Source organism: Phoca vitulina, unplaced genomic scaffold, assembly GCF_004348235.1.
Source record: "Phoca vitulina isolate PV1807 unplaced genomic scaffold, GSC_HSeal_1.0 scaffold21, whole genome shotgun sequence".
NCBI classification, from domain to species: Eukaryota; Metazoa; Chordata; class Mammalia; order Carnivora; family Phocidae; genus Phoca; species Phoca vitulina.
The window spans coordinates 11300046-11323412 of record NW_022589724.1 but is presented as its reverse complement, the minus strand read 5'-3'; the positions used below and the strand labels follow the sequence as shown (position 1 = coordinate 11323412).

Below are 23367 nucleotides of genomic sequence, written 5' to 3'. Positions count from 1 at the left end.
GGTGGAAAAGGAAGAGGGGTCATGGAAATAGATGACAAAAGATCAAAAGTAGACAGACTCATTATTGGGTCTGCACACAAGGCCTGCAGTTGGCTGGCTCTTGGCTGACCACAGGCTGACTACCTAGTCATGACTGAAAAGTGAAATTTGCTTCAAGTCTGCCAAAGTTCTAGGTTCTGAGATGTCATGTTTAATGATGTCATAGAGAAGTTATCCTTCTACTCCAGCTAGAATCCTTTAATGAGAAACCGCTGCGGTGAGCCAACTGAACCAACAGGCAGGTTTCGTCAGCAATTCCCAGTAAATCATGGTTCAGATTATTAAAGACATGGCAAGTATTTATTTGGCCACTGATATTTCAAAAGAGACCACCTTGAGAACAGATTTGATAAACTTTAAGAATGATTTCCTCTATTAGTATTCCTTCACTGCTCTGTCGCAAGAGGAGATTTTTTTAAGTCTTGCTCTCCTTTTTATTGCTCGAGGGATGGCACTTTGTAGAGAGTAGCCAAGGGACGAATTGATCAAAAGGGTTTTGTTCCTCCCTGATTCTCATTTCTTCCTCTGACTCTAGCTGAATCCAGGCCAACTCCTAACACATCCTGTCCCGTACCTGATCCCACTGATTCCACCTTAGTTGTACCTGGAACACTCTATGAAAGTAAAAGTCCGTATATTTCTCTTAGTCTAGAAAGCAGAAACCTCAGACATGCCTATGCAATAGGGTAGGAAAAATGACAGTCAATAGTATCAACAATTTCTTTGGTGGTATTTTATAAAGCCATTTTCTATCCATTATCCAGTGTTACTGCCACAAAAAATCTAAATGTATAGATAGACCAGGGAGATTTCTTTATGTATAAAGAAGAAATTTGCCTCTAAAAGAGTGGTTAAGGTCCTACACCATATTGGAGGGAAATGGACATTAGAACCCAGACATTCCGATGCTGGGCCCTGTTATAGGAGGCGTGGACCTGGAGGGAAGGGGGAAGGCATAGGGCCTGGGCCTGCCATCCATCAGCATCTTCTGACTTAGACTTCTGATATTTTCGCCAAACACAGCTATATATAAGGTCACAAAAATGAGGCTGATCAGATTGAAAGAAGGCATTGCTGTATAGATTTGCTATAAGAAAATGTTTTAAAATAGCACACATTTGCTAATGTATTTGGTACTTCTTTTTTTTATTTTCTGGGAATCTCAGAGAATAACCCAGGGTCTCGCTAGCCGCCTGAAACGCCCTCTCCATTCCTCAGAGACCTCTCTTGAGGGCCTGTTGTCTCCTTCATGTCTGTATCCAAATGTCGCCTTCTATTTGAGGTGGACCTTGGCCACCCAGACTACAACTCCAATCCAGCTCATTTCCTTCCTTTCGGCTTTATCTTTCTCCTTTTGTCTTTATTAGCAATGATCACTAACACATTGCATATTTTACTTACTGATCTTACCATCGGCTTCTGCCTCTAAACATAAGCTCCAAGAAGGCAGGGAAATGTTTTTCTGGGGTTTTTTTTTGTACACAGCTGTATCCTAGCAGTGTGTCCATTACTTGGCATAGCATCAGTCTCAATAGGTACTTGTCGAATCAGTATGTATCCTATGGGGGTATTCCCTTCAGAGGACTTAGCCAAGTCAAATTCATGGATCCCGCTAGGCCAGTTTACACCCTAGCAACTGCTGAGAAGTAAGGGTGTTGAGGGCTTGTGAGGATGGCATCTACTGTATAATTTCAGAAGCAAGTGAGAAATGGAAGCTTGGCGTAGCTCTCTTGAGGAGTTAAGTCACCCCCATCCTAGAGGAAGATGGGTAAAGAAAGAGAGCATATCTTCTTTAAGTCATCTGTTTCATCTGCTTGAAACTAAACCAAATGGCAGCATAATTGTCAAGATTCCCCTATTACAGAGCATTATGCCATTTGTATGGAATTAACCCCATCCCTAATTCCAATGATAGACCCTGCTTGACTTGATCTAATTAATGATCCCATCCCCCCATCTTAATGATTGGTCCAGGGATGAGCACATGATAGAATTAGGGCCAGTGAGAGGGAGAGCAAATCCCATTGCTAGGAAGAACTCAGGGAATGATTTTGCGTAGTGCTTAAGGAAAGGGACTCTGGATCAGGCTGCCTAGGTTAGCAGCCCCAACCAGCTGCTTGACCGGGAGAAAGTTAATAACTTTTGTTTTTTTCATCTGCAAAATGGAGATAAAACTAATACCCACTCCAGAGGGTGGTTGTAAAGATTAAGGGAGAGGACACCAGGTGCAGAGTACATTAGCTACTATCGTTGCAATTCCAGTGAGAAAAGGAAAAATAAATCTTGAACAGAACACTATATATTAGCAAATCATTCATCAACTAAACACTGCATGAGCACTTACCATGTGCCCAGTCAGAGGCCATGGAGGTTCAGGAGCAAATCAGGATTGAGTTCTGTAGGATGTTGGGGAGACAAGCCATGAGGGAAAAACCTAGTGTGGACAGTCATTGTCCATAAAGCAAGGAAATTATGATAAAATGATCTGAGGTTCTAGAAAGGGAAATCTTTACTTAGATGATCTGGACAGCTGATGGAAAATTCACTGAAGATATTCAGTGAGAAGCATGTCAAATCTTTAAATGTGTGGTTTGACTACAGCTTTGGTAATGATTACCTCCCAAAACAAAACAAAAACAGGAAATGGATTCAAGGTGTTAGATTACTTCTTCTCGTTTTAAATTTCACTATTAATGCATGTTTAGGTCCTTGTTAAAAAAGTCAAATATAGATGTCCACCTTGAACAACTATCCACCACTACCCTTCACCCCTTATCTTTCGTTGGCCAATCTCACTTCTCCCCACAGGTAACCTATCATTACAAACCACCGCTTGGTAAATACACTCCTCATCACTTTTTGCAGATTTATGCATCACTTATATATACTTAGAAAGGTAAATGTATGTGACCTCAGGGACTTTTAGGAAAGGTGTGTCTCCTGGAGAACGATAGTGGGGGGGAGGGGGTACCTCGTTTAGGTTTTTAAGAACTGAAGTGTCATTTATTCTCTGCAAGGCTTTATGAGATGCAGTGATTATGCATATTTCTTCATTTATGCTCTGGTCTCAGGATGAATTAAAAACATTTTTGAAAGCTGCCGGATGCAAACTTGTGGTGGTTGAATTCTCAGCAAAATGGTGTGGTCCTTGCCAAAGGATTTATCCTCTTGTTCATGTAAGTATCACCTGTATATATTTCCCAGTTTTAGAAGGAATTTTAAATCCCCTAATAATTTTCTCAATCTTAAAAGTTTGCACTTATGAGCCATATGGAATCATAGTTTTTTGAAGCATCCTGATTATCCTGATGATAATATACCAAGATCTAATTAAATCATTGTATGCACACCAGAAGATTAATACTACTTATCTATGGATAATTCTGCAAGGAGCATCAAGATGTGCAAAAGACTACAGTTGTACAGATGAATGGATTATTCATAATAATGACATTTTACCAAAGTTCCAGAGTTCAGAACTTTCAAATACTGGAATAGTTTATAGAAAAAAATATGATACTTGTTTTTAACTATAATATAAAAGAATAAATTTCTCCCATCCTTCAACCCTATTATCAGATCTTATGTCTTACATATTCTTTCATGTCTTTTCTACTTTATAAAATATCTTAGTAAAATATTCTAATTAGTTATAATCATATAATTTTATTTGGGTCTTTTTTCCATGTACACATTCATTCATCTTTTTGTAGGGTCTCCAGATTATAACTTTAATGTCTATACAGTGTTTTATGTAGTTAATTTCCTTATTGCTCCACTTAAAAGTTTTCACTATTTTATTTATTTTTGGTATCATATGCCACAGAAAGAACCTCAGGGCATTTTCATTGGTCCTTATCATGGAAAAGTTTCACACTTATGGTCAATTTTGTGAAATCTATTTCTTCAAATTTAAGGAAGTTTTGATTTCTCTACACAACTGAAAATATTCTGGTTTCTTTTCAGCAAGGTTTCTAACATTTCAATTTGAACTCTTATTTTTTAATTTAAATATTTTTGTTTCCCTGTTCTTTTTTTTTTTTATGTTCAGTTAGCCAACATATAGTACATCATAAATTTTTGTTGTAGTGTCTTAAATCTACCTGAATTCATTCTAACTACCACCACAACCTTTGACAGTGATTTAAAAACAAACCTATATCCAAGTACAGAAATTGGCTACATGACATCTCAATATCCATGCTATGCCTAAAATTCTTGGAATATCCAGAAGAAACATTTTATTATCTCATGGACCCCTTTATTCTGACACTCAAAACTTGAAGAAAAAAGTGTTCAGTGTTCAGCTTCCAGAGTATAAATATACTCACATGCCACAAAGTCAAAGCTGATCAAATTCCAACAGCCAACATGTAATATTTTCAGACAGTGCAATGAAATCTAAGGCTTAGTAACTCCTCCCTTCATACCTTTGCCCTAAAGGCAGTAACAGCTCTGCCACTCTTTAGTCCAGGCTCCTGCAGCTCTTCCTATACCCATTCCTACCTTTATAGATATAGTTAGCCCTTTGGAGATAAACTTCCCCAAATGATCCTAATTTGAATGTGCCATCTGTTTCCTGCTGGAATCCAGATTAATGCAAATATAGTTTTAAAATAAATTTTGGTGCATTCATTCTGAAATACTATCCAGATGTTAAAAAGAATCAAGTAGACCCATATGGAATGGTGGCATTGTCTCCAGGACAATGTAGTATTAAGTAAAAAGAGTACAATATAGAAAAATGTATATAGTATGGTCCCATTTATGTAAAACAGACATATACATGTATGTGTATATAAACACATGTATATATGTACAGAAAAGGGGAACAGAAGGATGCATATCAAAGAAGCTTTTTTTTCAACAAAATGCTGTTAAATTTGGATTCCTTTATTTTTCTTGTAATGTTTGAACTTTTGTGTGATAATGTATTCAAGTACCATGTGCATAATTTTTTTAAACTCCTAGTACATAACGGGGTGGAGAAAAGGCTTTACTTACTCTAGGTCACTTTATTAGTCAGAGATCAAAGCAGGCAACAGAAACCAAATTAAACAGAAAAAAATTTTAATACAAGGAATTAATTGCTTTTAAAATTATTGAAAGACTACATGAATAGGTTCCATGAATGACTCTCTAAGAACACCACATACCCATCTTTGGGGATCCTGACTTAGCCATAATCAGAAGTGGGGGGGGTGATGGGAGGCCACCACCACCCCCCCACCACCCCGGGAGGAAAAAACAAACAAACTGACAATAGAGCAGCAGTTGGGAATCAGAACCAGAATCATGAGGCTCCTGCTGTCACGAGTGCCTCTGGACGTCCAGAGAGCTGATGTCTGGGCACCAGAGCCTGAGTCTGGTTTCTGCTGCTGCCTCCAGCACAAACACTTCCATTACCCACAGTCTTGCTTTCCAGCAGAAACATCCAAAGACAAGAAGAAAGTAGCTGCTGTCTCACTTCGGCCTTCCATATCTTTCCTGCATGTATCTAATGGTAAAACCAATTTGCATCCAGAACTCTAGCTGCAAGGGACCCTTTGCCTTCCCAGGCTCTGCAGGAAGGTGGAATGGAAGTTATCCAGCTAAACTTCTGTAAAAGGACAAGACAGTCAATATTTTCAAGTTTGCGGGCCCTGTGGTCTCTGTGATAACTACTCAGCTTCGCTGTTGTAGTGCAGAAGCATCCAGTGGCAATGCACAAATGAACAGGCAAACGTGTTCCGATAAGATTTAATTTACAAGACCATGTGGAGACCTGGCTTTGTTCTACAGGGTGCAGTTTGCTGACCCTGGGTGAAGAGGATCACCAGGCATAAAACCCTGAAAAGAGCATTTCTGGGAAAGGAGAAGTTATATATTTGTTGAGAAATTGCATGGTATGATCATGGGAAGACAAATAGTCTGTGAGGCTAACTTACAGTGTACACGGTGGGAGTGGTGACAAATGAGCTTCAAATGGAAAGTTGAGGCCAAATCAAGAAGGACCTTATGTTATAATTTAATGAGTTGCTGTAGATAGTTAGAAGAATTTTAAAAAGGGTTTTGCCATGGTCAAATGGAGGTTGTAGAGAATATTTTTAGCCATGCTGTATACAAATGGATTAGAAAGACTGAAGGCAGGTAACCCAAGGTGACAACAATCTCAGTGATAGGTTTTCCAAAACTAGGGCAGTGGTTTTGGAGAAAAAAGGAAAGATCAAATTCAGGAGATAATTAAGAGTTAAGACCAACAGAATAGGTGACCAAATGGTAGCAGACTACATACGAGGAAGAACAGAGCAGAAGGAAGAGTGGTTGGGGTTGGGGATGGGGTCCTAGGTGGATGGAAAGGGATAATGAGGGAAGGCAATGTCCATAGGGGAACCCCAGCCTAGCAAAGAACCTGTATCTATCCCATGTATATGTACTACTTGATGCAAAAATGGCAACTGCCATAACCCTATCCATTTCCTGACAGACTTGGCGAGGTTCTGAAAATGTCATAAATACAATTAGATGTCCACATAGGTGAAACTCATTCCCATGACTCCTACTAGGGAACATCCATATATCTTCAAACTCTAAAAGTGCAAGTCAATTGCCCTAGAGTTCGTGGGTGATACCATTTTCCTGCCAGACATAGAGATGCTGCTGACCAAAATCAGCTTCTTTTCTGTCTGAAAAATACTCTGAAATCCTTGGGTCTATTATCTAAGAGTTTTTCCCCATTTTTACAACCTTGATGGGTCGCTGAAGAAAGAACTCCCACTTCGGGCACAACCCACGGACAAACAACTGGAGAGAATCCCTACAACAGTACTTTGCACATATCCACGTAATGTCCCCATGTCATGCTTCTCCCTGCTTGTCCGTGGGAGCAGCTCCCAGTGCAAGCTCCGTCTGTTCCTGTCTCCACTGTCTCTGGACACCTCATACCATCAGAAAGAGGTCCCATTTGAAATAGGTCACTGGAAATGCCTGAGATAGGATGTTAAAGCAAACAAATCAAGATGCTATTAAATGTCCTTAAAGTATGAACACAGCTGTCTGAAAAAAAACCCCAAGAGCTGACATTTACCTGCTGCTGCTGCGTCCACTACTCTCAGACCCGTTATCAACATCTTTGTCACCATTGCTGCCAAAGATGCTTTCAGAACAAAACAGAATCAGAAGAGAGTTGCTTCTTTCCTCCTCCCACCTTCTGTTTTCCTGCAAATGCTTCCCATTAGCAGAACCTACATGGAAGACAGCTGACAAAGGATCCTGGAAAGTATAGTTTCAAAACATAGTAGAGCATGGAAGACGTCAATGGAAGCAAAGAGCAATTAGGCCAGGGGTCAGCGCACATATTTTTGTATCACCTCTGTCATAAAGGCCTCTCAAAAAACCTAGCAAAAGGTGAAGGTAAAAGCAGAGTTTGGGTATTTGGTTCAGGAATCTGTATTTTGAAGACCACTGAAGGCAGCCCCCCACCTCCGGCCACTCCGGGACAAAGCTACTACCTGTCCCTTCACCCTGCAGAGTAAATCTGGACCCACCACACACATGTCACGATTTCTTTGCATCCTGTCCTTTCCCAGCTTTGAAACTCTGACCTTCAGTCTGGTTCTTTAGACTCTGGTTCTGCCACTGATCTTTCCTTGACCTTGGTGTCATCCCATATTTGACTTTGGTGCTTCAAGTTCCAGGCAGTAGTGAAATGCCAGAGTGATGCTTAGCTCTCCTGAACAACCTTTTTGTTCGTTGTTTGTTTTTGCCAAGAGACAAGTGTGTAATTCTAGTGTGTGATTTAGTATTAACGCTAAGCTAATAGGGAGCTTTTATTCCTTTATTTTGAAGGCAATGTCTCTGCAGTACCGAAATGTAATGTTTGCTAATGTGGATGTGGATGATTCTCAGGTAAGCATCTTAAATCCTTCCATGGGGATACATAAAATCCAAATGCAGTGTCATTTACAACACTACCTCAGTGATCATATAATCAATTTTAAGTCGAGTAGAATTTCATGATTTTTTCTGATGATTGGTAGTAAACTTCCTCATAATGTTCTTGTATGTTTTGTATTAATTTTGAAGTATGTGATCAAGTATATGACTCTCTTGCTGCCCCCTCCCCTCCCATACTATGGCAGACTTCCCAGCATTTTTCTCCACTTGCTCTGAGCTCTGCCCCAGAATCCTGCTGAGCAGAATTGCTCTGTGCAGATAAAACCAGGTGGTGGTGTTGGGCTCAAGGTGAAAAGTGGCTTTCACCCTTGTAGTAAATTATTAATCAGTTTCTAAAACCCAACTCAATGCATTACAGAAATTTTAATATACCTTGCTTTCCTCTTGCTTTATCTTATGCTTTTTGTGGGTTTTTTTAAACATCATAAGTAATTCCAAGAAATCCTTCCTTCGTTTCCCTCCCTAGAGCCTTCTTTCCTCACCCCCGCAAAAATAATCAGCCTCATATCCTCAGTCAAAATGTGCCCTATTAATATATACAAAGTTTCTGAAAAATTATTCTTCCTAACATTTGTCCATTTATAACTCAGAAAAAAAAACAGTAACAAGTGATCTTTGCACATATTGGATTGAATCTGAGCTTTAGAATATCAAAAAATCTATTATCCACCCATCCTTTTCTTTAATAGTTTTGTGACTTCTTATCACCTATAAACTTCAGTTTCCTCATCTGTAAAACAGGGCAAATAATATTTAACAGAATATAAAATGAGATAAAATACATAAGATATATGACATGGTGCCCAGAACATAATAGAAGTTCCATTTCTCCATTTCCTTCAGGCTTCATCAAAGTGTGACAGTGTTTAAGTGCCCTTTACACTGAATCATATATTGTGCATTCAGAATACACCTAGGATCATTATCTCTTTGTCCTTTTTTATATTCACAGAGTTGTGCAACCATCACTATCATCAATTTTAGACCATTTCACCACTCCAAAAAAAAAAAAAAAAAAAAAAAGACTACTTTTGGAGTTCCAGTGGTCACCCCCAGTTCCTTCTATCCCAACTCTGGGCAACCATAAGTCTATTTCTGTCTATAGATTTGCTTATTCTGAACATTTCATATAAATGGAATCATCGAATAGGTGGTCATTTGTGATGAGCTTCTTTCACTTAGCATGAGTTTTCAAGGTTCCTCCATGTTGTAGCATGTATCAATATTTTATTCCTTTTTATTGCTGAATAATATTCCATTGTATGGCTACCCCACCTTTTATTTAGCCATTCAACTGTTGATGGACATTTGGGTTGTTTGCGCCTTTTGACTTTTATGAGTAATGCTAGTATAAACATGTATGTATATAGTTTCATTTCTCTTGAGTACATAGCTGGGGGTGGAATTGTTGAGATATGTTGTAGCTCTATGTTTAACTATTTGAGAAACTGGCAAAATGTTTTCTAAAGCAGCTGCACCATTTTATATTTCCACCAGCAGTGTGTGAGGGTTCTGATTTCTCCACGTCCTCACCAACACATATTATTGTCTGCCTTTTTGATTATAGCTCTTTCCCTTTTAAGGTGAAACAAAATGCACAATTTTCTTTAACAGTAATTTATTTATTAGTTGTCATTGATGTGGTCATGAAAATTATAATTTATTGTGTGTGTGTGCATATGTGTTATGGGTGGCAGGGGAGAGATTCACCCCATAAAATGATAGGTATATTAGAGAGAAAAGTCCAGTTCTGTTGATCCTGTGGGTGGCTAATTTTCTTTTGACTCTGGAACAAGATAAACAAAAACTGGCATTTGAAAGCAGATTGTAATGGATTAAAACAATTGGAATTCTGACATACTTTCCTGCCTTTTGGTTCATCTTTCACAAACATGGGTAGTGAAGGGGGAAGTAGGGCTTAAAAGAAAGAGACACGTAAACCTCACTTAACATGCAAGACCAACATTATCACCCCATGTCTCAAGTGTGCGTCATAAAGATACATTTATTCTTCCTTATTTTTGCAACGTGCTATCTCCATATTGGGTTCCACTGGGGTCCCTCTGCAATCTTTCACAAGTTCTTTTAAATAGAGCTTGTTTAGTCCTTTGGCATCTGTTCTTTTTTTTTAAAGATTTTATTTATTTATTTGACAGAGAGGGAGATAGTGAGAGCAGGAACACAAGCAGGGGGAGCGGGAGAGGGAGAAGCAGGCTTCCCGCCGAGCAGGGAGCCCGATGTGGGACTCGATCCCAGGACCCTGGGATCATGACCTGAGCCGAAGGCAGACGCTTAACGACTGAGCCACCCAGGCGCCCCTGGCATCTGTTCTATTTTGGCCTCCATCTCTCAGCCCTCTCCGAGGGCTCTGGGAGGAGAAAACTCAGGAATTCAGAGAGTAACCATTTTCTATTGTAACATTCCTAGGAGCTTTGACATTCCTTGGCAAGAGAATCTATCAAGTGTTAGCTGTCCCTGGGCTTTCAGACATGCCTCCTGAGAAGTCACCAAGTTCTGGGCTCAGTATAGAGAGAGGATACCAAAATTGTGACTTCATGCCTTTTCTTTCCTTTCCCAGGAGTTGGCCCAAACTTATCATATCAAAGCAGTACCCACATTTCAGATGTTCAAGCAGGCCCGGAAGGTATGTTTCCATGGTAACTGGCAGAGTTGAATTATAGAATCATCAGAATCTAAAAAAAGACCTGGGGATATCCAAGATGGATGAAACAACTGCATTTATTTTTAATATTTAGCAATGGAATTTTTAGTTTCTGAACTTCCCATATGGGCAAGGAGTACCAAAAAATGCAAGAATTATAATAAATCTCCACATTCAGACCATCTGAGATATCCAAATCCATAAGAAATATCTCACTATTGTCCCTATCTTATCCCTTTTGATGGGACAGAACCATCAAAAAAGAATCTTACAGAAAAGGACATGATGAAATTCTCACACAAATGTCTACAAATTGTTAGCAACACTTGGGGAAATAGTAATCAAAAACAATCACAAGGCAATATAACCTAGTGGTTGAGCATGCAGGCTCTGGATTCAGGTCTCCGTGGTTCAAATACCTGTTCTACCACTTCCTAGCACTTTACTTAAAAACCTCTTTGATCTCAGTTTCCTTATCTGTAAAAACAAAGATCATAAGTTTTCCCCCTCACAGGGTGTTGGGAGAATTAAATGAATTAACATGACTCAAGTTTGTAGACCCATCCTGACACACATTAAGTGCTGAGCACGTTATGGTAGTTGTTATCACGAAGATATTAATGAAATAAGATGTCTAAAATACTTCATGTGTGATGAAAGTAGGAATTCCACAGTATGGCTGGGAGCACTGAAAATTGTACATACCTTATGAAAAGTGGCTTTGCAACATGCTTAAGAGGAACAAACTGTTTATTCCCTTTCACACAATTATCCATTCTTGGGAAATTTGCTACAGAAATACCTCAAGAAAAAATAAGCGGCTAAGTGTATAGTAATTGTAGCATTACTTCTAATGAAATACGAAAGCAAGCTAAATGTCTTTTCTAGTAGAACTGCTAAGTGATTTGTGATACATCTAGTGTGCAATTAAAAGTGTAAGGAAGAACATATGTAAAGCAAAAATATTCAGGCTTAAACTTTGTGAAGATTGTGTCTACAACATAACAAATGAAAGCAGTTGATAGGCTAGCTATAGAATTTCATTTTCAGCTTCTATTTGTTGGGTATTCACTGTAACATAATTGGTGCAATAGATATAAATAATTCTTCAAAAAGAATTAATACTACCTATTCCCTCTTGAGTGTTTCCTTGAAAATTGAACCTTTTGAGCATATGCACCCTCAACTCCCCACCCCCCACATATCAAATTGTTCATGTGTCATTTTTTATCTTCTTCTCTTCCATCTCAGAATTGAGAATGCTTCCTTCTTTTGAAATGGATTTCATCCATTGTACCTTTTTTTTATTATGTTATGTTAATCACCATACATCACATCATTAGTTTTAGATATAGTGTTCCATGATTCATTGTTTGTGCATAACACCCAGTGCTCCATGCAGAACGTGCCCTCTTTAATACCCATCACCAGGCTAACCCATCCCCCCACCCCCTCCCCTCTAGAACCCTCAGTTTGTTTTTCAGAGTCCATAGTCTCTCATGGTTCGTATCCCCTTCCGATTTCCGCCCCCTTCATGGCTGGGTGATAGACATTGGGGAGGGTATGTGCCATGGTGAGCTCTGTGAATTGTGTAAGACTGTTGAACCACAGATCTGTACCTCTGAAACAAATAATACGTTATATGTTAAAAAAAAAAAAAAAAGAAGATCATCCATTGTACCTTGATTGCATTCCCTCCCTTATGCTCCAGGCCTCGATCAATCAGCTATCTTCTTTCAGACCTGGTGTTTGGACACTCAGTTTTGCTACCGACTGCCATTCTTCATTCTCTATCAAAAGTTCATTGATTTTCCTCCAGGGAACCATGCCCTTTCCCATTCTGTGCTTCCCATTCCCATGTGCTTCCTTAGGGCTCCATCTCCAGGCCTGGACCTATGAGTGAACTCCATCCGCATCAAGAATGGGCCCTTGACTCCGGTCAAGCCAATTGAAGCCCAACCAGAGCTAAGTCTAAGACTTGGTTTAAGCAGCTAGGTAAAAGTCTTCTCTTTTGATTTCACTGGATTTGAACTTGGGAAGATATGAGGCTGATGGTACTACAACTAGCTTGCCACCACAGGGATCCTGAAAAAGAAGCCACCATACAGCAAAAAAGCAAAGTCAAACCAGGAAATACCAGGAGTGTTGATTGAACCCTGAATCTATCCAAGCCTGAAGCCTGAACTACCCCCACAGATTCTTTAGTTATGCAAACCTGGGGTTGCTTTTGCTGTTACTTGCAACCAAAAAATTTCTAATGACAAAATTAATGCTCTCTCAGACTACTCTCCTTCATTTCATGATCTAACTCTTGAAAAAGTAGAATATACTTATTGCCTTCAATTCTCATTTTCCACTTATTCCTTCATCTGCTCTTTTAAAAGTCACAAGGGTCTTCCAGCACCTAATTTAAATAGCCATTTCTCAATCCTTGTATTCCTTGGTTATACAAAAGCACCATTAACTAATTAGCTTCTATATCCTGAAAACTTCCTTTTTGGCATCTATCCCTGATCCTTTCCCCCAGCTCTCCTCTAGCTTGGCTCCTGCTGTCCTAAAATATGAGTGTTTCCCAAGGTTCTCTCTTTTCCCCATTCTACTTCTTCTCCTCTAGTAATTTCATCCCTACGTATAGTTCCAGCTCTAACTACCTTTAACATAAACAAGTGCGATAGCCCTCCTCACCCCCAAGTTCACACCATAGCTCTGTTCTCTTTTCTAAATAGATCCTGGCACGGCTCCATGTATGTCATTCCCTTATTTAAAATTGGATCCCTCTTTCCCTCCATTGACTGCAGAATCAAGGCTAATTCCTCAGATTCGAGTCTGGCATTCAAATTTCTCCACAATTTTGTCCCAATTTACTTTTCCAAGCCCATTTCAGTTTGACTCAGGCCTTAACTTCATGTATTTTTCTCATACTATTCCAAGCATCTGGAGGAGTTCCTGTCAGTGTCTATAAGAATCCCCCCTGGGTAGAGAATACTCCTTTTGTGTTTGACTCATGAGCGAATGAACAAATGAAAGAGAAAAGGAAAGCTGCTGTCTTTGGCCTGCCTCCCACCACCAGCTCTGCCTCTCCTCCTCATTCTGTCCTCATGCCCATCTAACTCAGGTTTCTCTTCAGCTCAGAACAGCTCTCTGCTTTCATCTCTTCTGCAGCTGATACAGCTTAAGGTCTGCTGCAACCCAACAGTTTGTTCTCCATTTTATTAAACAAAACTTGGAGTGCTCAACTGCTGTATGTCTAGGCTCTTGAGCAAATCCATAGCTATGCTTTTGAGGAAAAGCTTGGCCCTGCTTGGTCTCAGTTCTATATGGAGGTGGAGGAACTCTCAGTGGTGAGTGGGGTGACCTCTTGCATTCAATTATTTCTGAACAGGTTTCTATAGGATATGGATCCCTTTGGAATGGTTGGGAAAAAATGCCTGTATTCTAGGCATCATGAAGGATCTGAAATTTGAATTTTATGCCAGTTAGCTAATGGAAAATAAAATTAACTGAATTGATGACATTATTCATTAAGCTGATCTACCTCCCTATATTCTAATTCCACAGTCAGCCAGCCAACATCTGATTATAACATGGCTACCCATGTCCTGATAAATGTTCTTGAGAACTGAGTGTCTCATTGAATATTACCAACTTAGCATCCTGGTTATGGAGTTATTTAAAAAAACAACAACTACTTGAGATCATTTCTGTCATAGTATTACAAATAAGTCTACTTCTAAACTTTGTGTAATCGTATCTCCAGAAAGATTCATACTCGGATCAATTTAGACATCATTTGAAAACTTGCAAAGATTTGCAATGCTGGCTTCCACTTGACAGAGAATATCTATCTCCTGTGCAAAAGACAACAGCAAAATTATGGGGGCAGGAGATCCTAAAGAGACGGTACTACAAATCTCTTTACCTTTTTCACTCAATCCCCAGCATTTGGTATCTGAGATCCGTATAGGGCTTCTGGAGGGCCCCCCACCTCTTCCATTGCATCCAGAGCTGCAGTCAAAACCTGAGACCTCTGAAATGCCCCCCAGGTTCTATCTTGCAATGATCTGCACAGGAAAATAACTGGAACCAGAGAAAATTGGGGATAGCTGTGCAAAAGGACCAGTCTATGTGAATTTCCCTCCTCTCTCAATAGAATTGACTAGGAAATCTGCCAATGACATTCAGTTGTTCTCACTGGGGTAGAAAAAAATTAAATTCACTTCTCTGAGACCACTTCCATCTCTCTTTCATCTGGGACAGCACAGCTGAAAATTGACTTAGGAAAGCAGTTAAGTAGTATTTATCTAGTATTAAAAAAAAAACAAAAACAAACCCAGAATCCAGTTTCTATTAAGGGATGTTATAAGAAATATGCTCACATTTCTGGTAAAACATCTGGCAAAGAACCACGATCCATATGCCTTTTAAAATATACATTGTATAAAAAGCCCTGTGATAATTCCTCATAGAACAGAGTTAGGAGAATATTTGCTGCCCTCAAAAATGTGATCTACTCCCTTGCATTAGATCAGAAGGCTTAGGGAATCCCTTGGGTTTCTCTTTTTTCCATTGCTGCCAATAATCTCAAGATTACTTCCTTTACTCAAACAAAATAGCCTCCCTTATCTGCAGTTACCTGGCATTCCCTAATTGCCATCTCCATACTAAATCATACTTGAATGGTTTTGTTACTTTATCTTGCCCTTGATTCTAGCTCATTTCAAATATTTTCAAAATACACAAAATATAAACAAATAAAACTTTAAAAAACTGAAACAGATAAAGCTGTATAACAGTGACTCAGGGTCATGGTGGATAATGGGCATTACTTGATGCTGGAAGTTTTCATGCAGATTTGGATGGCCACCTAGCAGGGATGCACTATAAACACCAGTTGTTATTTCACAGTGTTGGGGCATAGGACAATGAAAGCAAATTCTAGGTAATAATGTGGGATTGTTCTTCCTGCTGTATTCCTTCGTGTTTTCTCCTGGGACATCACATCCTGTTCTAGTAAGATTGACTATGGCTAAAAAAAAAAAAAAATTCTGCGGTGTCTTTCAGATGGGCCATCCAAAACCTTGGCTGATTTTTTTAACCAGGATATTATACTGTATTCTATTATACATAGAAAAATACATAAATTACAATGTGCATATAGTACTAGTTATTCATTGAGTCTCTGAAGCCCATCTGTAGATCCCCTGGGTTAATAACATTGATTCCAGACCGAAGTTGACATATGTCAATGGAATAGCAGAAAGGAAGAGTAACAAAGATTTAGTGACTCTTGGCCAACTGCTTAAACATGGGCCAACATCAGAAATTGGTTCCATCTTTCATTCTTTGATATGAATAAATGGCTTCTCAAAGCACTTTAATCTATTCATAAGAGCGATGGGATATAGGTGCATAGATGCTGATAAGTGAGTTATTTACAAATGATTAATTCAGAAGAACTGAGAGTTCCTATGCTCACATCAAGTGAGAGGAAGTGCCTGCCCCTTTGCTTGTGAACAGCAGGGTCAGAGAAGTCATTTCCAACAAGCTCCCTCCTTCAAGTAGGTACGGAGATGAAAAGAATCCCCCAGGGGCAGCACCATTGTGTGCTCCAGAGGACAGGATCGATGTCTTCAAGAGCTAGTCAGGGAAAATAAATGAGACAATAGGAAGTGAGGAGGATGGTGGTCCTTGGAGAATCACCCTCCCAAATGCTCACTGTTCAAGTTCATAAGAAACAGTGCTTGACCCACTTCCCAAAAGAGTGTCTGTGGCTAGTTTTTGCTGTCTCTGGAGTCAGACAGCTGCGGGTTGAACCCCAGGTCTGCCTTTTATTAGTGGGTGACCTTGGGAATGTGCCTTCACCACCTTGAGTTCAGTTCCTTCTCTATGAAATAGGGGCTATATCATGTATCTTTGAACTGTTGTCATGAAAATTTGTGATAATGTATATAAAGTGCTTTAGCATTGGACTTGGTACATATTATAAAATAAGGTTATTGCTAGAGCCCCAGAATCTGTCTGTGCTCCTATCTCCCTGAAAATCTATGAATAAATAGGAATTTGGAAACAGTGGTTAGGAGAGACCTCAAAAACTCTTTGAATAACTACAATACCCATTTAAGCTAAGTCATCTTAGCATTCAAGAGTTACCTACCAGGGATATTCAAACTGTTAAGGATGGTGTTAGACACAGAGGGGTTCCACCTGAGGGAAAATAAAAGCACTCTCCCATAGTGTTCAGGTCCAAAACAGAGTTACATGTCAGCCCCATAAGCAGCTGATACATTGGCAGAGATTAATTGACTGGAAGGGGCAAGAACTAAGTGAAAGTGAGTTGGAGGGAAAGTGAGAGAGATGGGTAGCAAACATTTAGCACCATTTAGCACCATTGCTAAAGATACAGGGCAGGGATTAGGGTGAGGCAAGTGAGGCAGGAGATTGCAAGTATAGGGTGGAATCCTGTCTTTATTTGAATTTTTGATATCTTGTTTATGACGGATTTTTGCATTAATGTTTAACTTTTAAAATATTTATTAAAATATTATTTATCTTGATTACTGAGTTCTGGGAACCCCTTAAATTTTACATCCTCCTCCTAGCCCTGCCTTCTAAATTTTAAATCATTGAAATGTAGGAGTACTTCATTCAGTGATTGGCTAGAAGGACTTAAAGATTCAATAGCAGGTTATACTTATAGCTAAGATTTATTACAACAGAAAATACAGAGCAAAAGCATCAGGAAAAGGATAAGCATTGGTAGAGTCCAGAAAGGTCAGCACAAGCTTCTGATGTTCTTCCTTGGCTGGAGACACATAGGAGTGCTGTTTCTCTCTCTAGTAGTGAACTTCAAGGACATCTGTGGAATGTTTCTGCCTAGGGATGCTCTTTTGAAGCTCAGAGTCTGAGGCCTTTATGGGGGCCTGGTCACATAGACATATCTTGCTAGGCAACCATTGCTACACAACCAGCTATGACAATGGAGACTAGGATCCCAACAATAAAACCAGGTGCCCATCATTAATATTGATGTTTATGCCAAGCAAGCCAATGTGGCTTGGTCCATCACTCCAGGTATGTATAACAAAATCATCAATCATTAATGCAAAGAACACTTTGGTGGGGGAGGGGACCCATTCTCTGGGGAGTTGATGATGGATCAATCATGGTTTCCTTGGAGACAAGCAAGAGATAAGGAACCAGACCTGCTGTGTTAACTCTTCTCACACAGAGTCATGTGGAAAATTGTAAGTAGCAGTAGCATTAAATTGTGCTAATTACAGAACATGGCTTGGACTCATGTCAACAGACTTCCTATGATTCCCTTGAAGCCTAGACTTTGAAATGACCCACCTAAGGGAGAATCTTGGGCTGCAGAGGAGAAACTTACCCACCTAGGTGAAGGAGATATTGCTGCTTTTTCACAACTTTCATACTCCAAAAGTGAGGAGACAGGGTGATGATGGCCTTCCCGTCCTACCTGAGGCCTGCTTCAGATGTGCTTTCCAGAAAAAGAAAGACAGTGGGAGGAGAGCAGACCTGTCCCTTGGGCAGAGCACCTTCAAAAAGGCAGAGGATAATCATAAACTCATTCCTTTGTCTAGGCTCCACTGATATGCTCACCTCAACCTGGGGAGAAGTCAATGAAGGGATTTCCCAGTATTGGACAGTTGAGCAGATTTTCCAATGGGAACATGAGAACAGGAGTATAGGCCATTGAAGGGAATGGCTCCGCAACCATGATTATCCCCATGAACAAATTTTCATCCCATACTTCTACTAATGGGCAGAATGACATCTCTTCCTGCCAGAGTCCAAAATCACTTTTCCTGATTCTCAGTGTGGCTTAGGATAAATTCTCACAACATTAGACTCATGCTCCTTTTCCCCTTCAACAAAAAACCACATTGTACTGAGTGATGAGCTCTTAGGCAGCTTCACGTGTATGCTCAACACCTTCAGCTGATGGCAGTAGACTAAGGATGGCAGTAGACTAAAGCTTGGCAAACTGTGGCCCCAGGGTCAAATCTGACCCTCCACCAGCTTTTTGTAAATAAAGTTTTACTGGAACACAGTCATGTCCATCTGTTTAAGTATTGTCTTTGGCTACTATCACACTACTATAGCAGATCTGAGTAGTTTCAACACACAGCATATGGCCTGCAAAGCCTAAAACAGGTATTGGGCCCTTGCAAAAAAAGTTTGTCAACCCCTAACATAGAAAGAGAAAAGCACCTTAGTCAATATTTATGCCACGGGCTTAAAAACAGGTTTGTAGCCAGAGTTTCTAAACCAGCTATAAGAAAATGAAAGCAAATTAATGTTTTACTGAAATCTCATTATTGGAACAAATTGAGAAGAAGGCCAGTGTAGCTTAGAAAGAAATAGATAATAGATTGCTTTCATACGCTTTTTTCCTGAATGCAAATGCATATAAATTCAAGCTGTTTGAAACAGACTGTTTCTAAGAGGCCCTGCCTTCTCGGTTTGATTTTGCTAAAGTCCGAAAACCACAGTTGAGCTGCTTGCATTTGTAAGGCCTGCCCTGCGACGTGTTGTGAAAGTCCAGGGGGAAGTGTGCAAACACCTGCAATGTGATGCAGGTGGTTCTGGGCAAGGCATGGGTCTGGTTGAATCAGAGAAAGAATCCAAGATGGGATCAAAAAGTAATCAACACTGTCCAGCTCTCAGCAGGTGGGGGTACTTGTCAATGTTCTCTTGTTAGACAAAGTCCTCCCATCTCATTAATAAGATTTAATGCCTTAGCAAACCCTTTGTAAAGAAGAAAAGGAACATCATACTATTACAGCTTATAAAATTATATTGTATGTACAAACATTGCTACAGCCTTCTCCCAAAAAAGTGTCTTGTGTTTGTTGGTTGTTTGGGCTCTTTTGTTTGTGTTGTTATTATTGCTTTGAGGATTTTGTTGTTGTTTTTAACTCAGTAAAGCAGTCTGGAAAATTGGCAAGCTTTCATTCAGCTGGTCCAAACCTAACTTCAGTATTCACTTAACCACATTGCCTACCAACTGTCCAAAGTATTTTATTATAATTATTCTATGAATGCATCATTAGACTCCTTAATTGATACTCTCAGAAGTCCATTTGTTAGGAAGGGACCCCCGTCTCTGGACCTTTTGCATTTTCTCAGTAACAATAATATACTTTTTGCAGGTGATTGAATGTCTTTGGCATAAAAAAAAAAAAAAAAATGCTGCTGGTTGGACCTGGGTGATAGGTAAATGAGGGGGTAGGGAGTCACCTTATTATTCTCTTTCTGTGTATGTGTTTGAAAATGTTCATAATGAGGGGCGCCTGGCTGGCTCAGTCAGTGGAGTGTGTGACTCTTGATCTTGGGGTTGTGAGTTAGAGCCCCACATTGGGCATGGAGATTACTTAAAAATAAAATCTTTTTTTAAAAAAGTTCATAATGAAAGATTTTTTAAGTGACTGTTGGACACAGGTGGTTCTATAATGCATGGGTAGCCCCCCCCCATATCCCATTGGGCTCCGCAAACTGGAACTCACCATTTTCATTAGCAGTCATTATGGGGGTGGCAGCACTGCTTAAACTGAAGGCGCTGAGGAGAGAGAAGTAAGCATTGCTTCCTAATCCCTCATAGTGGAGCATGCCTTTGAGAGAAACATTCAGATTAAAATGAGAAAACATTTTGAGCAGAAATTATATGCTAGTTTCCTTGCATATATCTCTCTTCAAAAGAAAGCTACCTATGTAATAAGCTCTTATCACTAAGCTGCTCCTCATTCATTAACTACATATATGAAGCTCCTGTGTACAAAGCCCCATGCTAGACAGGGAGACATATTCCATTTGCTTTTGGCAAACTGGACAAAAAATAAAATAGATAACACCTGGTCTCTGAAGCCTAACACTATCCAGAGTCTTGGACCTGTACTTCGGTGGCCAGAAATCAGCTTAGCTCAGCTCACTTCAGGCCTAAAATCATTAACAGAGCGTCTGCTCTGTATACGGTTCCTAGCTAGATACTAAAAGTATGGAGGGAAAAAAATGAGACAGAGTCCCCGTCTTTGGTCAGCTGCAAAAGATGATGTAACAAAATCAACTCTTGAGTAGTGGAATGCCCAGTTTCTGTGAGATTACAGAGACTTCATGAGTTAAATCTTGAAGGATGGTTAAGACTAACAGGTGAGAAAGAAGGGAAGAAGTGGGAGTTACAAAACAGCGTGGGTATGTATCAGGAATTTTTTGATAACAATACGATAGTATAATATTATCACAAGAATATGAACTCCAGAGGGGATTTTTGTCTGGCATGTTTACAATGTCTGGCTCATAGTAGACACTTATTAAATATTTATTCAATTAAATAAATAAGTGAATCCAATTATAATGTGTCGCTAGAGGTCAGAGTTTCAGGTGGAGGACAGTGAGGTAGACAGGACAAAATCAAGGAATCCCGTAAGGACCTTAGATTTTATGGTGGTGGAGAAACACTGAAGAATTTTACAAAGACTAGATTTGTGTTTTTGATCTTCAAGGAGAAAGGGAACTAAGGGACGTAAGACTGAAGACAGACAAGTCATACGCTGTTGCTTAAGTTCAAGGGAAAGTTGATGAGGTAAAATCCATGAAATTCGGTGACAAATTTAATGTCCCCTAAAGCCACCAGAATGGCTAACACGATAAAGAATGGGCAATACAAAGTCTTGTCAAGCATATGGAGCATATAGAGCACCCAGAACATTCATCCTCTGCTGGTGGAATGTAAATTGATAAAATCACTTCGGAAAACTGTTAGCCAAATCTGGTCATTCAGGTGGCCAAGCCCTGCCTATGTTCATGCCAGGGGTTCTTGTCTTTGTACCTGCCATGGGCTCAGGGGATTATGAAACTCCCTTCATGCCTATAGACACCATCCAGCTGCCACCCGACTCATAGAAATGAAACACATTGTAAATCCTTTCTGACACCTTCCTCCCCGGCAGCCAATGCCATGAGAACTATTTATAGAGGAAATGGGTACAAACCAGACAACCCAGATAAATCATGAAATTCTGCACCCACACTTAGGTAACCCTATTCTCAAGACTAAAAAGAGCAATTTGCTGTAATGGAAGTGGATTCATGGGCGAGCCGGTAAGTGAAATGGGATCAAGATGGAGTCAGAAGTCTGGACTCTACTTTCAAGAAATAGAATGAACCATGATGCCCACAGGCAGCACCCAGATAGAATGCTGCTGCCTGGGGAAGCAGAATCATTAGAAGCAGGGATAGTTTCTTCTCTGCTATACACTGAGCATTGAAGTTGTTCTAGAACTTTCCAATCCCTGTCCCAAAGTCCTAACACCATTTCTGGCTGCTGAAACCTCCCTCACTGGAAACTCAAATCTTCAGCTAATCCCGTCCTCAGTTTACTCAAATTCTACCTTCTCTACAAGCACATCATACAATTGGTACTAAAGTGATAATGCATGGTAAGAGTCTTAAACTTCCATATTTCATCAAATATAAGATGCCCATTGACAGAGGCACCATTATGTTACATACGACTGAAAAGTGTTCCAAATAAAATATACCACCCACTATGAGATACATCCTGAGTCAGAGATGTGACAATATGAAAAGAATATGTGCTTCTTAGAATCAGTTGGTTATAATACTGTTACCTGTGCAAAAGTCAGGGCATGGGAAATCACGTCTCATTTGATTTCAGGAAATCATATGTATGAATTAACAAGTCCTTAAGACCAATGTATAAAGGCTCTGAAAGGTTTCAATGATTGAGTTTTCTCATTTCTAACACATTATATGTTTTAGATCTCAGTTTAGAAGACTATTAAGGAGAATTATATAAATCTGGCAAAATGTTAGCATAAACAATTTTGAAAAGGTGCCAAATAATTGAAAACATCATGAATTTAATGTGTTAGATGTGTATTTATATTTTAAGTATCTTTCAGACAATGGAAATGAGTAGAGGATAATTTAACAGGAACAAAACTCCTCAAAGCTTTAACGTCTTTGTAAATATTTAAACCAATACATATTTCCCCTTGTATATTTGTGAACAGATTTTTGAATTTTGTGGAGCCGATGCTCAAAAATTGGAAGCGAAGATTCGAGAACTAATGTAAGCCGATCTCCAAGATAAAATACACTTGCAACATTTTAAAAGGCCGTGGCTAGTGTATTTGCATTTTTATTTGCAGCGAATATTGTTAATGCTCCATTCATTGGTCCTTCTCCTAACGCTTTACAGCTTGAATTCCACCTTTTTGCAGTCTCACTGCAAAATTGCTTAAAGCTCTTGTGGTATCAGAGAATGTATCACTCCCATTCTCTAACTTAGCCTTTCCACTTTCCATGCACATCTCTTAGGCAATGTTTTTATGACCTCCACAACAGAGGCCCCTGCATAGCTAAGTAATACCATGCCATTAAGAGGGCTTTCCAGAGATTGCCAAAGATGGGATTTTTCACAGTGATCAAGAAACAAACAAGTGCCAGAGCACCTGGGTGGCTCAGTCGGTTAGGCATCTGCCTTTGGCTCAGGTCATGATCCCGGGGTCCTGGGATCAAGTCCTGCATTGGGCTCCTTGCTCAGCGGGGAACCTGCTTCTCCCTCTCCCTCTGCCTGCCTGCCTGCCTACTTGTGATCTCTCTCTCTCTCTCTGTCAAATAAATAAATAAAATCTTTAAAAAAAAAAAAGAAAAGAAAGAAAGAAACAAGTGCCATATTTCCCTAGTGT

General features: G+C 39.7%; 1 protein-coding gene across 1 annotated transcript; it reads left to right on the top strand.

The window, feature by feature from the left end:
- The first annotated feature begins 307 nt into the window (after nucleotides 1-307).
- Nucleotides 308-22752, top strand: TXNDC8 (thioredoxin domain containing 8). The gene is made up of 5 exons (XM_032418407.1): nucleotides 308-331; nucleotides 3111-3215; nucleotides 7867-7926; nucleotides 10553-10618; nucleotides 22690-22752. Exons 1-5 carry the CDS (start codon nucleotides 308-310, stop codon nucleotides 22750-22752), a joined length of 318 nt encoding a protein of 105 aa, XP_032274298.1.
- Nucleotides 22753-23367: the final 615 nt, after the last annotated feature.